Consider the following 21,901-nt stretch of genomic DNA (forward strand, 5'->3'; position numbering starts at 1 on the left):
TGTTCTGATTGCTTCTATTGTTCTCATTTGTAAGTTGCTTTGGATAAAAGCGTCAGCTAAATGTTTAAATGTAAATCTAAGAATACACACCTCACAGATGCTACAGTAGTGAGCAGGTTCGTCCTTGCTCCTTCCGTGCCAAACTAGCTCTTTTCCAGCCGTTATAAGCGCCTCCCTCAACGTCTGACACTGCTTTAGTGTCCTCAACAAGCAATACCTGAGGAGGAGGAACAGACCTTATTTAACACTTCCATTAATCTGCTTAAAATTTCAGTCACGCTAGACTTCATTTTGTCCTCTCAAAGAACCAGATTCATAAATGTGGTGCAGTAAACTCACTTGATCATCTCAAAGAGTTTGTGGTCTGACACTTTGATGTTCCTGGCCATGTTCCAAGAGAGGTGAATCATGGGAACGATGGATTTGACACTCTGGAGTTTGTTCCACTCATAGCGTTCCACAGCAGACTTGTACTGATGCACTGAAGAAAAATAAATAAGAGTTAAACCCTTTGAACAGTTAACAAATACAGTAGATGAACTACATTTTAACTTAAGGTTTAAGGCTTTATCAAATATACTGATATTACATTTCACTTTTATGATTATATTTTATAAGACCGTAAAATATCACCTTCTTCAAAACTGATATGCATAACCGTTTAAAACCAAGTGAGCTGCCTACCAAGACAGCATTTTGTTGTTTTAATCGTGGCCTTTTAATACTAAATACATATATCCTTCTTTGATAAAATGAACTCAAAATACGAAATAATTAAATTAACTAGCAAACTCTGGTCCGAATCCAGACTGCGAAATGCGTCCATATGGACTGTGAAGGCTTTTGTCATAATTAAATAAATGGCATTTTCAACACTTTGGAAAGTTGGCGGGTCCTTTGGAAAGTCTTAATTGGTACAAGAAAGAGAAATTTTGATTTCTCAAGAGAGATGGAAAGACAAGAATTGTGATTAAACTTCATAAGACTATACATCGAATAAATATGAGCATTGCGGGTTTCCAAGTCAGCTGCTGCGCTGCTTTGTGTAATGCCGTTCCGAAAGCGCCACCTGCTGGAAGAGAATGATTTTCCCTTTCAATCAGCCTGTCTTCTGTTGTCAAAGACCAATATTAAAACCAACCTGTTTTTAAGCATCAAGGTTGTAATTGTGAACTGGTGGATCAACAAGATAACGTATTATAAAATATTAAACAATTAAGATTGTAAAATATGTTACTTAATATTACTTGGTTAATAATGGTTTAAATTATAAGAATTGATACCTTTGACTCTTAAAGGTTGAAATGAAGTTTATCATTTTATAAAACCTTTTGTTTTTATGAAAACATGCATCTGAACTGTAAATCATGCATTTAAATTTATTTCATTTATTTATTTTGTGCAGGTTTTGAAAAGGTCTTTAAAAAAGTCTTGAATTTAAAGCTTAAATATACTGCAGATACCCTGGTCTGGCAAAAACTATCAACTGTTTTTATATAAAATCGTCTGGTGAAGAGAGTTCATTACTGGCCCTCGAGGGGTTTTAGTTGAAGACCCTTGGTCTAGAGTGTCTGTATGGTGTGCACATATTTTCGTCTATTTTCAATTCTATGCCCATTTGGCCCTGGTGGTCCAATATCAGTAATAAGCAACTTGACATATTTACCAGTGAGTGGTCCTACATTCCAAGCAATGTTGTTGCACCAGCCAATAGCCTGAACCCAATGCACAGTGCCTGTGTTAAGCCAGACCAGATCACCTGGTCGCTGAACAAAGCGATACACTGGAACATTGGCCTCATACAAGTCCTCTAGATTTGGCCACCATGAGCCCATTAGGTAATTTATATTATTCCTGCATAAAGAATATGTCAGTCAGTAAGACACAGACTTACAAACAAGCTTATATTCATATTTACATTAAACTTATGGCAAGGTGTTTTAGCAGAATTAAACATTTGTGATTGTGCTTACTTTTCACAGAAGTCATTCATGACACCCCAGTACGACTCAGGAACAGCAAACCATTCACAATCTCCAGGGCCGATGTTAATGTTCACAGAGCAGAAGTTGTTATTTTCTTGATGACCTGAATGGAAAAATAAATGGTTTTTAATAACATCCCGACTTTCAACTCCGTAACGTCTGTATTTGAGAAATGTTTTGGTATAGCATGGCGAGATGTGCATGTGCTCGCGTGCCAATGAGCTGACCTGGTGTTCTGCTGCCTGGGACCTTCATATAGAGCTGGACTGTGTTCATGCCGAGAATTGTGTGGCCCACATGACTGAGCAGGTTCCCTGCAGACACCACCCGCACGAAGGCAGGCAGCTTACTCAACTCAGCCAGCTGCAGCTTCCACCTGCAAGCCCACAGGGCAAAGAGGTCAGGTGTGGTGACCTAACATGTCCCCTGTTCAATCATAACTCTAGGAGTCTGTCTGAACACTGGTCTGAAGAGGCCCGTTTGACACTCAAAACCCTCCTTCAGACTTCAATTAAACTCTCTAGAGCATCTTGATGCAGCACTAAACCACATGAGGCATGCATTAAAGTGATTTTATTACTGTTAAAGGTTATTAAGCACAACAAGAAGCGGAGTTCCTTTTTACCAAGGCAAAAAACACTTCATGAACTCAAGTGGCTTACTGCATTTATTTAAGACATTTGACCCTTAAAGAAACAAGTGATTAAAAGATTACAATTACTTCAGATTCTGCAAGGTGACCATCATCCTAGAATTCATCAAATTGTTCAAGAATTACTGTAAAGATATTCGTTACAAAGAAGGATAAGTATTTCTAAAAGAAGAAGAATCCTGGAATATTTTACTCAAAAACTTTAATTTCTTTTTGACTGAAGAACAAAAGACTTAACATCTTGGAAGACATGGGGGTGAGTAAAATATCAGGAAATTTGAATTCTGAAGTTAACTAATAACCTTAAATGCACCAACAGATCTGCAACGTTGTATTGCATATAAGATGGTTTATGCATGAATGCTTAAAAGGGGAACAAAGCCAGTGAGCACTTACTTTTTCTCATCTGACATGTCAATGTTTGGTCCCAAACTTGATGTTCTTAAAAGGACCTCTTCTTCTGCGGACCGTACTGAAACAAACATAGGCTCCAGTTACAGACTATTGTTCTGTCAAGAGCTGGACTGTGTTCATGCGAGAATTGTGTGGCCTACATGACTGAGCAGGTTCCCTGCAGACACCACCCGCACGAAGGCAGGCAGCTTACTCAACTCAGCCAGCTGCAGCTTCCACCTGCAAGGCCACAGGGCAAAGAGGTCAGGTGTGGTGACCTAACATGTCCCCTGTTCAATCATAACTCTAGGAGTCTGTCTGAACACTGCAAGTGGTCTGAAGAGGCCCGTTTGACACTCAAAACCTCCTTCAGACTTCAATTAAACTCTCTAGAGCATCTTGATGCAGCACTAAACCACATGAGGCATGCATTAAAGTGATTTTATTACTGTTAAAGGTTATTAAGCATAACAAGAAGCTGAGTTCCTTTTTACCAAGGCAAAAAAAAAACACTTCATGAACTCAAGTGGCTTACTGCATTTTATTTAAGACATTTGACCCTTAAAGAAACAAGTGATTAAAAGATTACAATTACTTCAGATTCTGCAGGGTGACTATCATCCTAGAATTCATTAAATTGTTCAAGAATTACTGTAAAGACATTTGTTACAAAGAAGGATAAGTATTTCTAAAAGAATAAGAATCCTGGAATATTACTCAAAAAACTTTAATTTCTTTTTGACTGAAGAACAAAAGACTTTAACATCTTGGAAGACATGGGGGTGAGTAAAATCTCAGGAAATTTTTAATTCTGAAGTTAACTAATAACCTTAAATGCACAACAGATCTGCAACGTTGTATTGCATATAGATGGTTTATGCATGGATGCTTAAAAGGGGACAAAAGCCAGTGAGCACTTACTTTTTCTCATCTGACAAGTCAATGTTGGTCCCAAACTTGATGTTCTTAAAAGGACCTCTTCTTCTGCGGACCGCACTGAAACAAACATAGGCTCCAGTTACAGACTATTGTTCTGTCAAACGTGTTTCAAACAGTTAGACTTTATTTGAACATGGACTTACTTTTCTGACAGAGCAGATTCTGCATCTGAGTGGTCTTTCTGCCCTTTCTTTTCATTTCCTCCTGTTAGATAAAAAAAACGTGAAAAAGCATCCATTAGAATCCAAGCACCAATCATGAAGCATTTCACAGTATCAACATCATTCAGTGTCTGTCTAAATCTCCAACACAGCTGGCTGAGAGCAAACACTTCCAAGTTTTTTGGATTGCTACAGAAATTTCTAATGCACCACTGTCAAAATTCAGTGGTGAACAGTAACAGTAGTTTTACTTTGTTACTATACTTAATTAAATTTTGCAAATACTTCACTGGAGTAGTTTTGTTTTGAGTAAATATTACTTTTACATGACATTCCAAAGCATAAGATCATACTTTTTGCTTAACTACATTTCATAAAACATACAATTATTCCATAATATATCATGTGCTCAGAGACGCAAAAGCAGTGTCTGATTCAAGAACGGATGGATTATTTTCAATGAACCTTTTAAATCCGTTTGCAAATTAGAATGATCTGATTAGAATGAGTCGACAACTCACTGATTCAAATGAACCGTTCAGTGTGTGTCCCTAGTGAACTGAATAAACAAGAACCGGGGGATCTTGTGAGCACACGTGCAACTGATGCTGCTAAAACTAAGTTACTAATCTTGAATTTTACGATTAATTATTGTAACTGAAAATCATATTTAGGCAGAAATTGTCAGTTGTTAGTGACCTAATCTGCTGTAAAGGGTGATCTATTTAAGCCCACTGAAATGCTTGACTGCAGACGATGCAGACACATCAATCAGTGTCTCTGCTTTAGGTAAAAAAAAAAAGTAAAATAAATAAATTATTATTTAATTAAAAAATAATACATGGTAATGCAATGTCTGATTTTAAATGGGTTTTGAAGGATGAATTTTGAGATTTTATGTTTTCAAGTGATATATAACTTCTGATGACTTCTAAAAATGTGATAGAGAAAAAGGCAACGAGGAAGTCTTTTTTTTAAACAAAGGTCAAAGCTCCTTTTGTAATGTAGATTTCTGAGGGTGCACTCTTGTCATAAATTCATCTATTACTTTTCCTACATAATTTTTAACAAAAAATATTGGTAAAATATATATTTGGGAGTCTTAGACCTTTCCAACGATATATAGTTTGTCAAGATTAGATTAGATTTGATTATAATATAGTATAGTCAACGTAGGCGTCCCGTATACGGGACGGGGTGACATTTAACAGGTTAAGCCTATATAAACTTCCAAATTAAATTCATCTATAGGTACTTTTTTTTTTTTTTTTTTTTTTTACTTAAGTACATCAAAAATCTATTACTTTTGTACTTTGAAAAAAAATTGAAAAAGGAGTACTTTTACTGGAGTAATATTTTATTATAAGTATCTATACTTTTACTCAAGTACTTGATTTATGTACTTCGTCCACCAGTGCAAAAATGTAATCAAAAAAAAAAAAAAAAAACCTACAGCTTCCAAACAGCATAATAGTCACACAGAACATACACATCCAAACTCTTGGCATGAGGAGGAAATGTAGATTGCTGACATACTGACCCCAGTACAGAGCCAATGGACAATTAAGTTTGGGAAATTGTGGCAATTATTTTTTAAGTAGAGAGTTGAAAAAATGTTTGTTCCAAACAAAATATCCACATTAAACTGAATCCACTAATAAAATATTAAGCTAATCTCCAGACATCTCTGGATTGCATGTCTTTTTCCTAATGTGGGAATTATGACGACTCACCCGCAACGATTCCTGGAAAGACGAGGCCTGGTACTGAGCGTATCTGGCGATGGTGGTGTGAGAACGGCTGCTCTCAAAACGCCACATCTTCCTGCTTCCTGTCACATCCCAGTTCTCGTCAGTGGGCTGAGATAACTGAGTCCTCACCTCCACCAGGTGCTCTGGGTTGGCATCCACCAGAGTCTTGGTAGAGAACAATCCTAGGTCTGACATGCAAAGACAGACACCACAATGTCAACTGATGAAAACAATGGGTAAAACTGAAACCAATATTACATATTTAGTTAATTATTAAATAATATAAATAATAATAATTTCAGAAGGGGATTATTTTTTGCATGTTTAAGGTATGAAGAGAATGTGTGATTTAATTTTTCATCATTTTCAATTTAAAGTAGCAACTAGTGACATCGGGAAAAAAACTAAATGCTGGATTCAAACTTAGGCCACCTGCATATAAACCATCATTAAACTGAAGAATACAACGAAACTACCATACCTTTTCTACAACTCGAACATGAATATGAGGTTTAGATTTCAAAACCTTGCACATAGATTGAGGCCATATGTAGAAAAGTATGGACAAACACTTTTTTTGCCATTTGACTTGACAAGCAGTATAGAAATTGTCCAAAACAGCAACTTGCCACACAGTAATGATGAAATATATAATGTCTAACATTGATAGTTCATGACAACACAATAACAAGCATTCAATATCAGTCAGAATCTACATTTAAACTATAATGTCACTTTCCCAAATTAGACCATTAGAGCCCATCTGAAAGCAAAAGTATACATTCCTCAAGTCATTTATGAGGTTTGGGCAGCAGGTACATAAAAACTTCATTTAAGAGGAACCCTTTAAACCCTTTTAAGAGGCTCCCATGTAATGCCACTTTCAACATGCAGATGGTGCTGTTGTCATTTACGCCCAAGTCATCCTGAAACCATCCTTTGCCAAAACTCACTTTTTGCTAGTTAAATGTCTCCCGACTTAATGCTCAGACACAAAAACAACAACAAAATCATTTAAACAAAGGTGCTAATATGCAGCAAAACTAATGAAAGGGTAAATTAAAATAATACAGACCACAGATCAGCGCTCACACATACATGGTGCTTTGGCAAGAACTCAAATGCACACAAGTGCCCAGAAACACACTCTCACCCAGCTTGAGTGCTCCAGCCAGGCCACGGATTACTGTAACGGGGTTGGCTGCGTTTGTGCAGAACTGGTGTAGCGGCGGAAAGAAAACGTCCCTCTTGTTCTCCAACTGCCAAGGATTTAAAAAGTAGATTTATTTGACTGGAGAAAATAAAACCTTGGAATCTAAAAAAAAAAAGGGTGTAATTGTGCAAGCATAAATTGAGGTCAGACAAAGTTGACTTTTTCATGGCAACAAATGCCTTTAATCAGTGCAACTGGACCCTTTTGCATTGTATTTTGACTTGTAAATTTCATGACAGCAGGAATACTTGAGAGAGCAGATAAAGAACCACCAGGTTGCACAGTGTCAGATGATAGTGATGTTTTACTCACATAAATACTAGGGGTGGGAGGATTGAGCTTGTCCTTTGGCAGAGTTGGGAGGGGTGCAGGTGGTAACCGTGGAGGGGGACACTTGTCAAGCAAGATGCTATTACTGGAGACACCATTCTTCCCCAGGTTTCTGCAAAATAATTCAAGATATTTATTAGCACATGTCCAAATGGCTGTATGTAATGTAATCTTTTATCCAAATCTCATTTTAATTGATTGCGTGCTACAGTGAAGACTGTGACTCTGCTATATTCTTGTCAACATGACAGGAACATTGAGGGTCAGTACATGTGCTGTTGCTGTCTAGAAACAGGTGGAGCCATAAACCAGATCACTAGAGACATACAGGCAATGTCCTTCCCCATCAACAGCCCTTCCAGTCAAAACAAACCGTGTAATAAGTCTGGAAGCACTGAGAAAATGACTCACATTAAACAACATGGCAGAGGGTCAAAAGTTCAGTAACTAAAATGTCTCTAAATAATTACAGCTGTGAGGCTGGAGCGTAGTCATGCTGGTATTTTTTCGGAATCGGAACCTTGGTGATTGTGAAAACTGACTAAGTTTGACACTGCCTGACATCTTCAGCAGCTTAGTCTCTGTGCTGTTGGGTAGTGTGGCACATTCACTGTCATTTTTAATGATGGAATAGCTTTTTTTTTTAACATGCTGCAGCGTTAAAAAAAAAAAAAAAAAAAAAAAAAATAGCAAGCAGGGATTTATCAGTTTTGCTCACTAATAGGCTCTAGATGGGTTAACAAATGACAAACCTGTACATATAAAATTAGCAATATAATAAATAAACCTGTGCATACACTGCGGTTAACAAGTTTGGGGTCTGTAAGGCATTACCATTGTTTAATGCCTCTTATGCTCACCAAGGCAACATTTAATCAAAAATACAAATAAAAGCATTAATATTGTGAAATACTGTTGTTTGAATGCATTTAGTGTCACAAGACATTTTTAATTATACATTTTGAAAACTTGTCCTAAATAATATTTCTTGATACACTTTTTTTTTTTTATCAAAGATTCTTTGAATAGAAAGTTCAAAAGAACGTTCAAATAGAAAAGTTAGAAAAATTATAAAATGTCTTTATGGTTACTTTTGCTCAATTTAGTACATCCTCTCTAAATAAAAGTATTAATTTTTGCAAACCAAAAAACATACTGACCATCCAAATTTTTGGAACAGTAGTGTGCATATATAACCACTATATTGGCAGTGTATTGAAAGCAATCAAAGTCCATCTTGAAAAGAACAACACACAGCTGTATATTTTACAGACACACCCCTAACATAGTTAGTAGACACATCCACGTTTCCAATCAATGCAAATTACATTGTAAAAAATATAACATTAATCAACAAAGTATTTACCTTCCGACATCAACAAGTAACTACCTTCCAAAAAATTAACAACTCAACAGCTCACCAATGCAAATCTCTTTCAGTGAGAACAATACATCAAATCATCAGCCTAAACCATTTTACTGCAGATTTAAACAAAATCAACTAGGATGGATTTGTATTATAGCAGAAAAGGTGAAAATAAGGTCTAGCTAGGGCTGGGCGATATGACGAAATATATCGTCTGGACGATAGAAAATGTCTATTGTTTTATATAAGGCTCTATCGTTTACGCCACGATAAGGCGTTTACGGCAGAATTTTACGTCAAGATGCACCTCACGCAACGGCATGCCCATGCACGCTGCAATACATAAACAAACATGGAGGAAGACGGTAGTAGACGCGGTTCAGACCAGGGTAATTCTCAACAAGATGACCAGCCAACCCAAACCGAGGAGCTTGTACCTAAAAGAGGGGTGACTTCTGTTGCATGGACGCCTAAAATGGATGAAAAGGTTGAAATGTTTTTAACTCGATGCCGAAGCGCCTGGAAAAAACGGGCGCGTCGCACCACGCTTCCATTATGGCTGCACATACCGTGCGCCTACATCGGAAATAACGAACTTGAGTGCGCAAAATACGCAATATGTGAACGGCTCCCGTGGCACACCATATAGCCATAGCTCCCACAGATGGAAGGAGATCACTTCTGCTGTTGCCAATCATATCTACACGGTCGATAATAGCGGGTTGAAATATTTTAATGGCAGGTGTTAACACATGACCAACAGTCTTGCTTGAAAAAAAGGTTCTAAATAAAATAAATATTTAGTCCATACTACCTTTATTTGTTTTGTATATCATTTCAAACTGCATTTCCACATTGCAATTTTATATAGACTATTCATAAACTGAATTAACAGAAAAATTGCTATATCGTTATGTATATCGTTATCGGGATATCAAATGAGCTATATTGGGATATTAAATTTTGGCCATATCGCCCAGCCCTAGGTCTAGCTATGTTATTTATATTCACAGACACAAAAAAGCTTAGAATCTTATACTGTAAGCTTATAAAGCTTATAAGGTGGCTCGATATAACCATAACCAAAAAATCTGCACAAAACCAATCAAGAATTCTGTTTGATATTCTGCACATCTATGCCCAAATGGATACAGGAATGGGAAACTCACCTGCATGCTTTGAGCACGTCACTGGAGCTGGGGTAGATGGAGACAGAAGACCACGGGGCGAACGAGGGAGGCTTGGGGTTATGACAAACCAGCGGAGATGCCACCTTCAAGTGGCTCTGAGAGTCCTCCGGACCTTGGCCATTGAGCGTGGGGCTGTTAAGGCAGTTGACACTGTTCTGAGTGCTGTGATGGTCAGCTGATTTGGGTGAGGGTGTGGCCGTGGACATGGCAGAACAAGGGGAGGAGGCCACGGAGTTCTCCTGTGCCTTTAGTCCCTGGTGCAGACTTGGGTGAACGTTATTAACCTTTGTGCTGGCAGCCGTCAACCCACCACCATTACTATTATTACTATCATTGGCTTTTCCAATCAACAAGGCAGAGAGCTGAGGATTGTCTGAACTAAGTACACCTGGTGAGCAGGGTTTCGCCCCAGCAGCGTCTGCCTGGCCCTGATGGACGTGATTAGGCAGTCCTTCTGCAGTGGCAGTGCTGTTAGGCGTCCCTGTGGAATGCCCGTTTCCTGAAAGCTTGCTCTCTTTGGTGTGCACCATGCCTTGCTGTCCACCTGAGGTAGCAGAGTGATGGGAGCTTGGGGAGGGGAGGTGATTGTGACTGGCCTCCTGCGCTAACGTGTCACTGGCTGAGGTCGAAGGTTCGACCTGATTTGGAACGCCAGTGCTGGCTGCCGGGGTAAGCTGGGACGTCCCAGCGGAAGAGGAAGCCTGCTCGCCATTTGGACCTGCCGAATATGAACCTAGACTCTTTTGAAGCCCCTGCAATAAAGATAGTGTAAATAATGCAATGTTAAGCAGTGAAATTGCTACCTTAAGAATTGAAAACTAGAGAAACTCAATAGACAAGCAGAAAATCAAGATGAATGTCCATTTTTCATGCCGAATGCATCCTTCTAAACTCCTTTGTACACCGCTGTAATTTGGCTCCAAATTTCAAGTTTAGATTGTAATTTTGAACCCGTTCTACAAAACAATGGACTACTCAGGAAATATTTATCCATGACATTTACGATTTTGGCATTCATCACACTGTTTATCTTAAAATTCTGAGCTGGAGAAGTTTCTGAAATGTGGTTGATTTGACACAGAACGACCCTATAGAACTTTCTTGTCATACATAACATGATCATTATGATCTTACCATATTGACCAGGACATTTAATCTCACCTGAGTGGAGTTGATGTGTTGGCTTTTCCACGGTTCATCATCCATGCTGCTGCTGGTGGGGGTTGTGCAGTTATGAGGTAGTGCATTTTGCCGCAAGTAAGGCACATTTCCGTTGCTCCCCGATCCTGGGAGGTGATTATTGCCCACAGAGATGGCATCTGTGTTACCCATGGTTCCAGCCGTGCATGGGGCGGGGCTTGCAGGGACAGGTCCGTTGGCTATTGGCTGAGCAGCACATTTTGAGAGGGTGGAGGGTGTGCGGAAAAGAGCAATGTGTGGATGTTGAGAGGAGGATGTGGAATTAGAGTTCACAGGCAATGAGGGGTCGACTATAGGACCGTTGGACACACTGGGTCGTATCTGACCCATAGCATTCAGCCTCATCTGTTGGGGAGAGAAAGACTATCAGTATTAAAAACTCAGCAAGTTAATTTAAGCTACCTCTAGCCTGTCTAAAAATTTGCAGTCTTCTATGCACATCCACACATGACACACACCTGCTGATTCTGTTGCATTAGACTGAGCTGCTTTTCCAACTGTTCCAGCATCTGCAGCTGCACTGGCTTCAGATTAGCTCTGTTGGTCCGTAACTGTTCCAGAAGCTGAGAGAAAAACAACAAAACCATAATAGTTTGCTTTAAACCAGCTCTAGTATAATATCTGGATAGAAATGCATTAAAGAATTAATCAAATAAATTGAAATTTGAATTCAGAATGGCAATTATTTCTGAAAATCATTAGACACTGACAAATGACAATGAGTGCTGAAAATTCAGCTGTCATTACAGGGATACATGTTTTACAAATTATTTTAATAGAAAATGTTATTAATTATAATAATATTTCACAATATTAAGTGTTTTTTATTATACTTTTTGCTCAAATAAATGCAGCCTTGGTGAAATTAAGAAACTTTACTCAAAAACAAAAGGAAAAATTTGCCTGTTAGTGTTTATAAATTAGGGATGCACTGATTTGTCAGTAGAAACAGAAAAACAGCCAAAAACATGAGCCGAAATTATACTTAAAATAATTTATTGCACACTCCACATTCCACTCTATGAATGCGCGTTCCGCTCGTGTAGAAGACTACTGCTCATGCTCAAAATCTGCTCTAAATAACAAAGCTCAAAAATCAAAGTCCGCTCAAATAATGCGCCGACATGAAATTTCAATGTAGTATACTTGTTCCTGTTCGCAATAGCGCTGCTGTGCTGTAACATGGTGTAGTACAGCTGTACTGGGCAACCTAACACTACCCTCTGCTCACATGCTCTGATAATAATAGCTTTGTAGGTTTATACATTATTTGGACAATTAGTTTAAAAAAAGTTATATCTGATTCTATTGCAAGGAAATGAATAAAAATAATATACTGCCATTTAATATTAAGGTAACACTTTACAATAAGGCTTCATCAGTTAATATGGTAGTTAATTAATCTTTCTTAACGTCAGTTAATGAGAATACAGTTGTTCACTGTTTGTTCATGTTAATTCAGAGTGCATTAACTGTTAACAAGCACACCTGTTGATTTTAATAATGCATTCGTAAATGCTGAAATTAACATTAACCAAGATTAATAAATGCTAAAGAACTATTGTTCATTCTTCGTTCATGTTAACTAAAGTAGTGTTACCAAGTGTTACCAATATTAATATCAATTCTGTCCAGTTTTATCGTTACTCTCAGTAAAAGTGTTGTTATTTTAGTGGCTTGTGTTTTTTAAATTCAGTATTATAAAATTTAGTTAAATTAAAAAGTCTTACAAAATTACTTTCTATTATTTAATAAAATAATAAATAATCATTACAAAGTATTTTCAGGCAAGTGCATCCAGAATTTTCAGTTTCGGTCCAGAATTTATTCCGGTGCATCCCTACCATAAATCAATAATATTCAACAATTTACAGATATAGAAACAACCATATAAATTGAATCTACCAACCTGAAGCTTCTGTGGGGCTAAACTCCAGTTGGGGACCTGATGATGACCTGGATCTTTTTCCCAGGAATCTGGTGAATTCTGATGATGAGACGAGAAACCAGTAAATAATCAAACACTGCTTGATAGTTGTAACAGATGTAACAAACTAAAATGCTGTCCTCTAGTACCCTGGCTGGACTTGCAGTCCTCTTCCTTTTGGCTGGGCTGGACTGGTCATCAGTCTGGCCAGACACCATATGAGGGGGAAGAGACTGGCCTGGGATTTGGGACTGGGCTTCACTGCTCTGATGAGCTTTGCAGGTGGTCTGCTATTGGCAACAAAAACAAAATAGCAGCTAGGACAGTGGCATGAACATTTCACTAAAGTACGGTAACCAAAACTGCATTTATTGCATAAAAATCAATACTGATGTTTCAGTGACATACAGCTCCCTTATACAATAAGCATAAGGATTATGTTTATGCCAACTTTCTCACTCTTAATTATGTCAGTTAAATATATGAAGGAAAAAAATATATATACACAGTAAATTGCAGATTTAAATCATTCCCCAAAATTTGTGACCAATATGTTGAAACAAAGGATGATGTGTTCTGATGGGTGTTATGGTCTAATGATCTAGGAGGAAATAACTTTAAACCTTAGCAGTTTAAGATTATTCTCCAGAATCAATGTTAACAACAACATTGTTCTATATGACTGAAAATTAAGGACCATTTAGTGGTACTTAATCATGAAGTCAAGCCTTACCACACACTTTGATGTTTCATTAGGGAATAAGAAATGTCATGGGTTCAATACAGGCTAAGCTCACTCGACAGCATGTGTTATACAAGATCTGTGGTTAAGGGGCTTCTGCTGATTCAACATACGGCCATACTGCAAGATACAGTGATGTGATATATCCGTTAATGTGCTAAAACATCGCCGTTAATCTATTTTCAAGTTTGGGTTGAGAGCTGGGTCTAAAGCAAGCTATAATGACTTTCACCTTGATATATTAGCGTGGATGTATACCTAGCTGAATCTGTAGGGGGCGAGAACAAGTCTTTAAACCTGTGTGTATGCCTACTGTGAAATTACCACATCAAATGTGACGTGCTAACATGGATGCAGCTAAGATGCCACCGGGTTTGCTTCAGGGAATTTTTTATTTTTTTTTAAGAAGCTTTCCAATGGAAATCTCGATAAGACGCACGCCTGTTTCACACAAACTCCGTCTGCAGTATGTGGTGCAGAAGCAGCACGGACTCAGTGTGCTTTCACACAGGACGCGTTTGCAGTCCGCTACAAGGCAAGTAAATGAGCCATTTTAATCTAGATAAAAAAAAATTATCTATGCCCACCAATTAGTTAATAATTATAATTAATATTTTATATATTATTATTATTATTATTATATATTAACCATAATGCCATTAACAGCGTCAAGCTTAACCTGTACTGAACCCAAAACATTTCTTTAAAAAGTCACAATGTCCAAGCTACCACTAACAAATCATTTTAATGAGTCTAAACCATTAGAAGGTATAAGAGTTTCTACTGGCTTGTCTAGCTGATCTGTTCTCACCTGTTGTGTTGTGTTGAGCGCTCCCTGTCTGGAGGTGAGCTCTGCTGGGATTGGTAGGCTCCATGCCTCCTCAATACTAGGGAGCATTTTACTTTTACTTGGTAAACTACCTTGCTGAAGATTACACAACTGAGCCTAGAAAAAGATGGCGCAGAAAACATGTTCAGTGGCGGATTCAGCTAAGCTTGAGTCAATGCAATGGTGGTATGCATCAAATCACAGATGAAAATGACACTCATATATCATCCTCAGTGAATAATATGTCAGACAAGGGGACGTGATTCAACAAAACAGAAAGGAACTCAAAAGCAAACAATGTTAACAATCAAGAAAGAAAAACACTATGATAGGCACATTAAAATGAAACATGTACACTTCCTCTCCTGATAATTTAATGCGCAAACACTCTTTCTACCTGGAGGCATTTAATGCGAGCAGTCAGAGCTGGGATGTTACTGCAGGACTTGCTGCACGTGGCATTGATGTAGCACTTGATGGCATCCTGCGGCTGGTTGCAGGACTCGTAGAGTGTGCCCAGGTCCATCCAGGCAGCCGCATGGCTGTGGTCCAGTTGCACTGCACAGATATATGCCTGTAGTGCATCCATCGGCTGGTTCTGCTGCTGATACAACACACTGGAGATGCAAGCACAGCAGAGAGGGGTGGTTAAAAAGGGCAAGCTAAATAAACAGACAGATCATTCATAACCAGATGCCACAGGTTAATGCAGGTTCAAGAAACATTTAATATCTTCAACATAAAATTTTGCCATGACAACCGATGGATGATAAACCTTTCAAATCATTTTCTAACAACTATATACAAATGTACAATTTTCATTTTCTGATTGGCTTTACTGACATTTTGGGAGGTTTCATTGTGGTCTAATTAGGTAAAAAGGGTTTCCACAACTTGTGATAGGACAAAAGTTTTTATTTTATTTTTTTCATGGTTGCTTTCAGTGTTAAGATTTTGATAAAGTGATTACACAGCTCTGATGAGGTCAATGCTTTAGCTTAAATGTCTTCAGCATTTCTGTCTGCAACATAAACCAAACCTGAGGCAACATCAGCCCCAAATGACCCCATTTACACCCAGCTACCAGAAAAACAAACAACAAGAATGTCTCATTTTAATGTGCAAGAAATGCCTGTAAATAATAAATAGAACCAGCTTAACCTCACAAACATCAACCATTAAAGAGCTTACCCAATTGAGCACCATGTATCTGCACTGGCCTCAGACTTATCAATAGACTGTCGATAAGATATGAAAGCATCTTGGACCTTCCCAATACTTGAGTAGCACCTGCAAAACAAGCGAAAACACATCAAAACTAGACACTTTCAGGCATATGAGTTGTAGAGATTAAATGTGACAATTGTATTGGATTTGGATTTGACAGACACTTTCAGCAAATTACAGTGGATTCATGATATACACAAACTCAGTTTTGTAAAACAAATTAAAAATATAAACAATTAAAAATATATCATATAATATACATGGAATAGGAATTTCATTTAAATCTGGTAAAATGTTTGCTTACCTGCCCAAGAAATACCAAGACTGTCCCGAATTGGGGTCTGCTTCTAGGGACTTCTGCAGACATTGAATAGCATAGCTGCTCTTGTTGGCTTTATCTCCCAACTGTTCGACCGTGTGATGCATCCAGCCTGAGTGAGCGATGGGAAATATGAGGATTAAATAACAAACAGGATTCTCAACAAAACGACTAGAACACTCTGCCACAACACTAAGCCCTGGTGTGCACTGTGGAGGCTGTTACACTGGTACTCGTAAAGGGAACAAATGGTTCCCCCTTAGTTATCTTCAGGGTAGGGTGGGGAGATGAGGTGGAGCAGGATCGAGGGGGGTGTGGTGGTTTCTACCACCACCAGCAGCTTCAAAAGGTTTCAGCAGAGATGACTGTCCAAACAGCCCTTCTCCTATCCATTCCCAGCCAGCCAGAAGTTGTTAAAGAGAACGAGATAGACAAAGGCAGTACAGACAAAGAACTTCCCCCATGTGGCCAGGCTTCTCCAATGTACTGATCCCAGCCGAGCTCTTAACACCTGTGGCAAGCGCCTGCACCCGGGAAACGTTACTACAGCAACCAGACCATTGCCAACAACTGCAGAGGCAATGTGGAAATGGTTTTATGGTAGCTGAATTTTTTTTTTTTGACTTTCTTTTTGGACTAGCAAAAGAAATAAGCTTGGTGTGATGAAGAGCTGGGGTTTGAGGATTCACAACACGCAACTGTGCTAATTATTAAAATGATTTAATTACTTATTGATGCTTTTAACCCAAAGTACATTGCAGACAGCTCCATCCTGGTGTCCTATGCTCATTGGTGCCGCTTTCCTAGTTGATAGATTGCCCTTAATTCAGATTTCTAACCACACCATGGTATCCCAAAAGCAATCTGCACATTTATTATTAGCAATTATGTCTGGCAAAATAGCACACCCTAGAGAACTGAAAAATATCTTAGAAAACCTGGACTGCACATTTGGGGATGCTGTTATTGAGAATCCCACTTATGTTATTTGGGGAGATGGCATGATGCAATACATTAGTGAGGACGGTCTGTTATTATGACAAAAAATTACCTAATCTGAAAATTAAAACATGGCTGAAAAACCTAAATGAAATATCCTCTCCTTACAATGTTTTTAAAAATCCACATCAGTACAAATCTGTGGAAATTGTAGCTTCATAATTCCACAAACAGCTGTGCAGAATTTCAAAAATGTAAATGCAAGTTAACAATAACCTCACCACCCTCTTGAATGCTCTTTATTTTTCCACCCAACAAGACTGTGATATTTGCCACGGTTTGCCACATACATTCTTTTTTTAAAGCACTGAGAATGATCCTGATCTTGTATGCTAAATCTGTGCAGAAAATTGCAGATTGCATTCTTTTGACTAATCAAGACAGAAATCACACAGCAAACATCCATCTAAATAGGAAACCCACTATTTAAAATAAAACCTGGTTTCCCACACATTTTGACCAATGAATTTTCATAACTTTCCCCAGCTGGTTGTGATTACTGGATGGATTAGGATCATTTTGTGAACACTGCACTGCAGTTGATGAAATATTTAATGGCTGAGCATAACTAGGAACATATCTGATGACAGAAATCAGGACTTTTCCATGACTACTATGACATTTTACTAACTTCCATGACTTTTCCAGGCAGACAAATCACAAATTCTGATATTTCCAGGTTTTATATGACTGTGGGAAGCAGCAAAACAAGCAAGTAAAACACACACTCACCTAATTGTTGGAGCGTAGTTGCCTTCACCTGTGCAGGGAGATTTTCTGTTTGTAAAAGACTCTCGTAAGCTTCCTTTGCGATACGGTATTTCTTCTGCAGACAGTCAGAGAAGGAAAGAGATGTTTGAACAGACAAAAGGGTCAGCACTTTTACGGCCACTCTGGGTGGACACAAAGGGCCTCGTCAGACAGACTACAATGTACGGTGTCAGGAAGAGAGGAAACAGACTGGACACTGACCAGGCCAGACACAGGGACAAACACACAGACGAAGGGGGAGGGTCAGTCCAGACCAGACTAGACTTAACATGTCAGACAAACAGAGACATGCTCTGAATCAGTGTAACTTGAGAAGCCCTCTCAGGAAAAAGTGTTTGTTTTTCTTAGTGACCTTGACACAGATCTTTGTTGGAGCCGATGGCTGACCATCATAGCTGACCAAAACGACTCCAAACACACTTAAAAGCAATCTCATCTGTGTGTGGTGGACAATAAAATTAACCTATTATAAATCTTAAGCATTGGTTGGCTGATTAGTGCAGTCATCATTCCTTACAGCAACGTTTTGTATGTACATTTCTATGAGATTTAATACAATTGCATTACATTTTAATTTAACATAAGGCGAGGTGGATGTTTGTTGAACAGAAAAGACTGTAACAAGAGTCTATCACTCATCATAAAGAATAACTAAAGGTAAGTTGAAGCAAAACCACGAGGGCAAGGTGGGGATCGGTTGGTTGAACACATACAGCGTCAAGGAGGTGCCCAAGAAACAAATCCAATTAATCAAGAGTGTATGTTTGTAAAAGCAGTAAACGGAGCAAAAGAAAACCCAGGGACCAACAACACTGCCATATAACCTCTAGAAACTGCTTCCTTTACAAACAGTCATTTACAATGCCAATTGAACACAACAGTAAGGTTTTGGCTGTTTCTAAAATAACTTTAAATCTGGTAATTATGTATGAAGTACTAGTGAAATTACAAGATTCACCATCAGAAAAGCTGACGGTATCATGAAAATTGTGATCATGGCTACTAGCAGCTGCAGTTTCTGGGAAATTTGGGAAACTTTTTTGGGGGAAAAGTGTGAATACTGTGAAACACCTAAAACTATTTAAGATGAATGCCTTATTAAAGGGACAGTTAATCTAAAATGACTTTATTCACCCTCATGTTGCACCTCCAGGACTTTTTCTTTCTTCTGTTGAACACAAAAGAATATGAAGAATGATGGGAACCAAACAGTTGCTGGAACATTCTTCAAGATCTTCTTTTGTGTTCAACAGAAGAAATGCGTACAGGTTTGGAACAACATACTTCTGCATTTCTTCCCCATTTCTCCCCCACTTCTTCAATACACTCAAAAACCTGAATGTATGGTTCTTGAAAATTATGGAATCATGTTACGTTTAAGTTAATATCAATACACCATTTCTACTAATAAAAAAAAGTTTGAAAATAAATTTATCTTACAGATTTATCATCTAAATTCTTGACATCACAGATTCAACATTTTTTGTCTATCCCACATAGCCTTATCTTCAGTTGCTTCTAATTAAACAATATATATGATGACTATGTCTATAGATTGCAATTTACTTTAAGAACCAAGGTCTGTGTAAAAGCAAACAGTCACTGTTGCCTTCTATATTATCCAGAACATTATACCCTAAAATATGAGTATCAACGAAACACTGCTTACTCTGATAAAACGTTACAAAAAAGGGGAACACTCACCTGAATTTCATATACATGAGCGATGTGGAACTGAACTGTAGGGACAAAAAGAGGAACTGATCAATACCGGAAATCCTATTCTAATGGAAACTTTGCATTCAAAACCAGCCTTCTTTGTCTTCACTGTTTCAGCTTGAGTGTGAATAAGCTTATGGGTGTACAGACACTGGGAAGGAAGAATATTAGCTTGCACCTTTGTGCACTTCAAGCATGTCATAACTGCCCGTATGCAGGCAACACAAGGCTGAATACAGTCATGCAGTTTCCCTGGAAACTGGAGTCTCAGGCAGGATGGAAATGGTAAGAGGAAAAATCTAATTGAAGAAATACTTTTTTCCTATAAAAAAAAAACTCTCTCAAGGAGACAAACAAACATCGCTGTTTGTGGCAAAAAAACAAAACAAAAAAAACTCATGCATAATGTGACAATGCAGTTTTCATAATAATAAAAGATATGTAATAAAAATGAACACGCATTGGAGGTACTTACTTTCAGCTTTTGACAAAGTGCAGGGTGTGGAGTCAATCAATGCCAGCTGAAAATGCTGCAAGAAAACGAGTGAAGTTTGATTAGACAGGATATAGTTAATAACAAAAACAGGGTATTCTTTATTTATCTAAATTGCCATTCTGAAATTAGATCTGCCCAAATGATTTTGGCATCAAATAACAATCCCAACATAATCATCCATCAAAAGAAATTGGCTACAGCAAAAGCATGATTTCTTCTCCCACCAATGCATATGTCCAAACATAAATCTGCTTCCTCTAATAATATGCAACGAGCCATATGCGACTAATAACACAAAATTCCATTGTTACAATGCCATTAAAAACAGATCCAACTAAATTCGCAACTATATCATAAAATGTAATTATGAAATGGAGACAAATGTAGTAAATTAATTGATCACTGTTTTCCCGAAACATCCTCAACCACAATTCCATTCATCAAACTATCCCATGACTTCACATCTGTTGAGACACTGATCACTGGACATTTGGATGTTGGCCACAGACTTTTATTAAACCATTCAGAAAATGAGCGCAAGTACTATGCATTTACCAGCGGTCAAAGTTAATCTAATGAAGCCTGTCATATTTCTACAGGCTATAAGATATGATGTTGTGCAATAACGGACAAAACAATCATGCAGTCATTAGTTCTTGTAGGCATGCACAATATATCTGCCACCATATCGATATTGGACGATAAATTGTAATTTTTCTGTTATCGTTGTCGAACCGATAAGAGTCGCGTTAAATAACGCATTATTTCCTGCAGAGACACTTCAGATGCGCATTGTTCACCATGATGGTTTTTAGTTGCTAGAAATATCACTGGAAAAACATTGAAAATGAAAATACAGTGAACTGCAACATGAGCACGGCAAGTCTGTCATATTATAATGAGATTATTAGCTACTGTAAAATAATGTAATGGAATCTTTGTTCACCGTGTTCTGTTTTAAACTGTGAAGGCGAGCCAGTGGATATCATACAAGTGACGTGCAAACTTTGAGCAAGTAAAACTTATGCCGATGAACGTCTTTCACAATGATAGTGAAAGTAAAAACTGACCGAGTTCAGAGATGACAAGAGACAAATCTCCTAACATGTGGTATAACGGTTAGAATTTTTGTTTTTATGTTTCTCTTGTGCCCCAAACATAGTGAGAACAATGAGAAGAAACATTATTCTTGTTGAACAGGTTGTTTTTGAAACTTGGTGCATAAAATGTAGGGATGCACCGGTTGACCGGCCAAAAATCGGAACCGACCGGTTTTTGCTTAAAATACGCGATCTGCAATCGGCCAGTTTTTGGTATTCTTTAGGTCGATTTTTCCGGAAGTGCGGCCGCGTGCACAGACTACATTGTAATCGTTCGCTATGTCATTTTGTGTGGAAGTATTTTGAAATATGTGCGCAGGACACGGGCAGCCGTTCAGCACTGGAAGTGCAGAGCTTTATGTCTGAGGCACAGATAGCAGGAAGCGATCAGCCGTTGGTGTACTGGCGCACAAATAAGAGTCCCTTTTCTGTGCACACTAAAGCTGCGCGAGCTTACTGTTATCGGTCCGAGCCCTGAACACGGGTAGACAGTGAAGAGATGTTCAGATCAACTTCTCACGTGTTGGATGAGAAACGAAACGGACTAAACTGTGACGAAACTTTTTTTTTTTTTTTTGTAAAGTGGAACTTG

General features: G+C 38.2%; 1 protein-coding gene across 1 annotated transcript in view; it reads right to left on the reverse strand.

The window, feature by feature from the left end:
• The window catches only part of LOC113108167 (lysine-specific demethylase 6A-like), a 57,126-nt gene that overhangs the window by 4,094 nt on the left and 31,131 nt on the right, over window positions 1–21,901 (reverse strand). Inside the window, exons 8-29 of the mRNA XM_026271015.1 lie at window positions 20,189–20,243; window positions 19,699–19,733; window positions 17,956–18,049; window positions 16,210–16,336; window positions 15,870–15,968; window positions 15,076–15,295; window positions 14,661–14,795; window positions 13,257–13,397; window positions 13,090–13,167; window positions 11,639–11,743; window positions 11,142–11,525; window positions 9,960–10,732; window positions 7,407–7,536; window positions 7,035–7,140; window positions 5,860–6,069; window positions 4,113–4,170; window positions 3,952–4,026; window positions 2,213–2,361; window positions 1,974–2,088; window positions 1,667–1,854; window positions 340–481; window positions 91–217 (exon numbers count right to left, since the gene is read on the reverse strand). Of these exons, the coding sequence (XP_026126800.1) occupies window positions 91–217; window positions 340–481; window positions 1,667–1,854; window positions 1,974–2,088; window positions 2,213–2,361; window positions 3,952–4,026; window positions 4,113–4,170; window positions 5,860–6,069; window positions 7,035–7,140; window positions 7,407–7,536; window positions 9,960–10,732; window positions 11,142–11,525; window positions 11,639–11,743; window positions 13,090–13,167; window positions 13,257–13,397; window positions 14,661–14,795; window positions 15,076–15,295; window positions 15,870–15,968; window positions 16,210–16,336; window positions 17,956–18,049; window positions 19,699–19,733; window positions 20,189–20,243 (3,546 nt within the window). The remainder of the gene's footprint in view (window positions 1–90; window positions 218–339; window positions 482–1,666; window positions 1,855–1,973; window positions 2,089–2,212; window positions 2,362–3,951; window positions 4,027–4,112; window positions 4,171–5,859; window positions 6,070–7,034; window positions 7,141–7,406; window positions 7,537–9,959; window positions 10,733–11,141; window positions 11,526–11,638; window positions 11,744–13,089; window positions 13,168–13,256; window positions 13,398–14,660; window positions 14,796–15,075; window positions 15,296–15,869; window positions 15,969–16,209; window positions 16,337–17,955; window positions 18,050–19,698; window positions 19,734–20,188; window positions 20,244–21,901) is intronic.

Source organism: Carassius auratus, chromosome 9 (genome assembly GCF_003368295.1).
Source record: "Carassius auratus strain Wakin chromosome 9, ASM336829v1, whole genome shotgun sequence".
Lineage (NCBI taxonomy): Eukaryota > Metazoa > Chordata > Actinopteri > Cypriniformes > Cyprinidae > Carassius > Carassius auratus.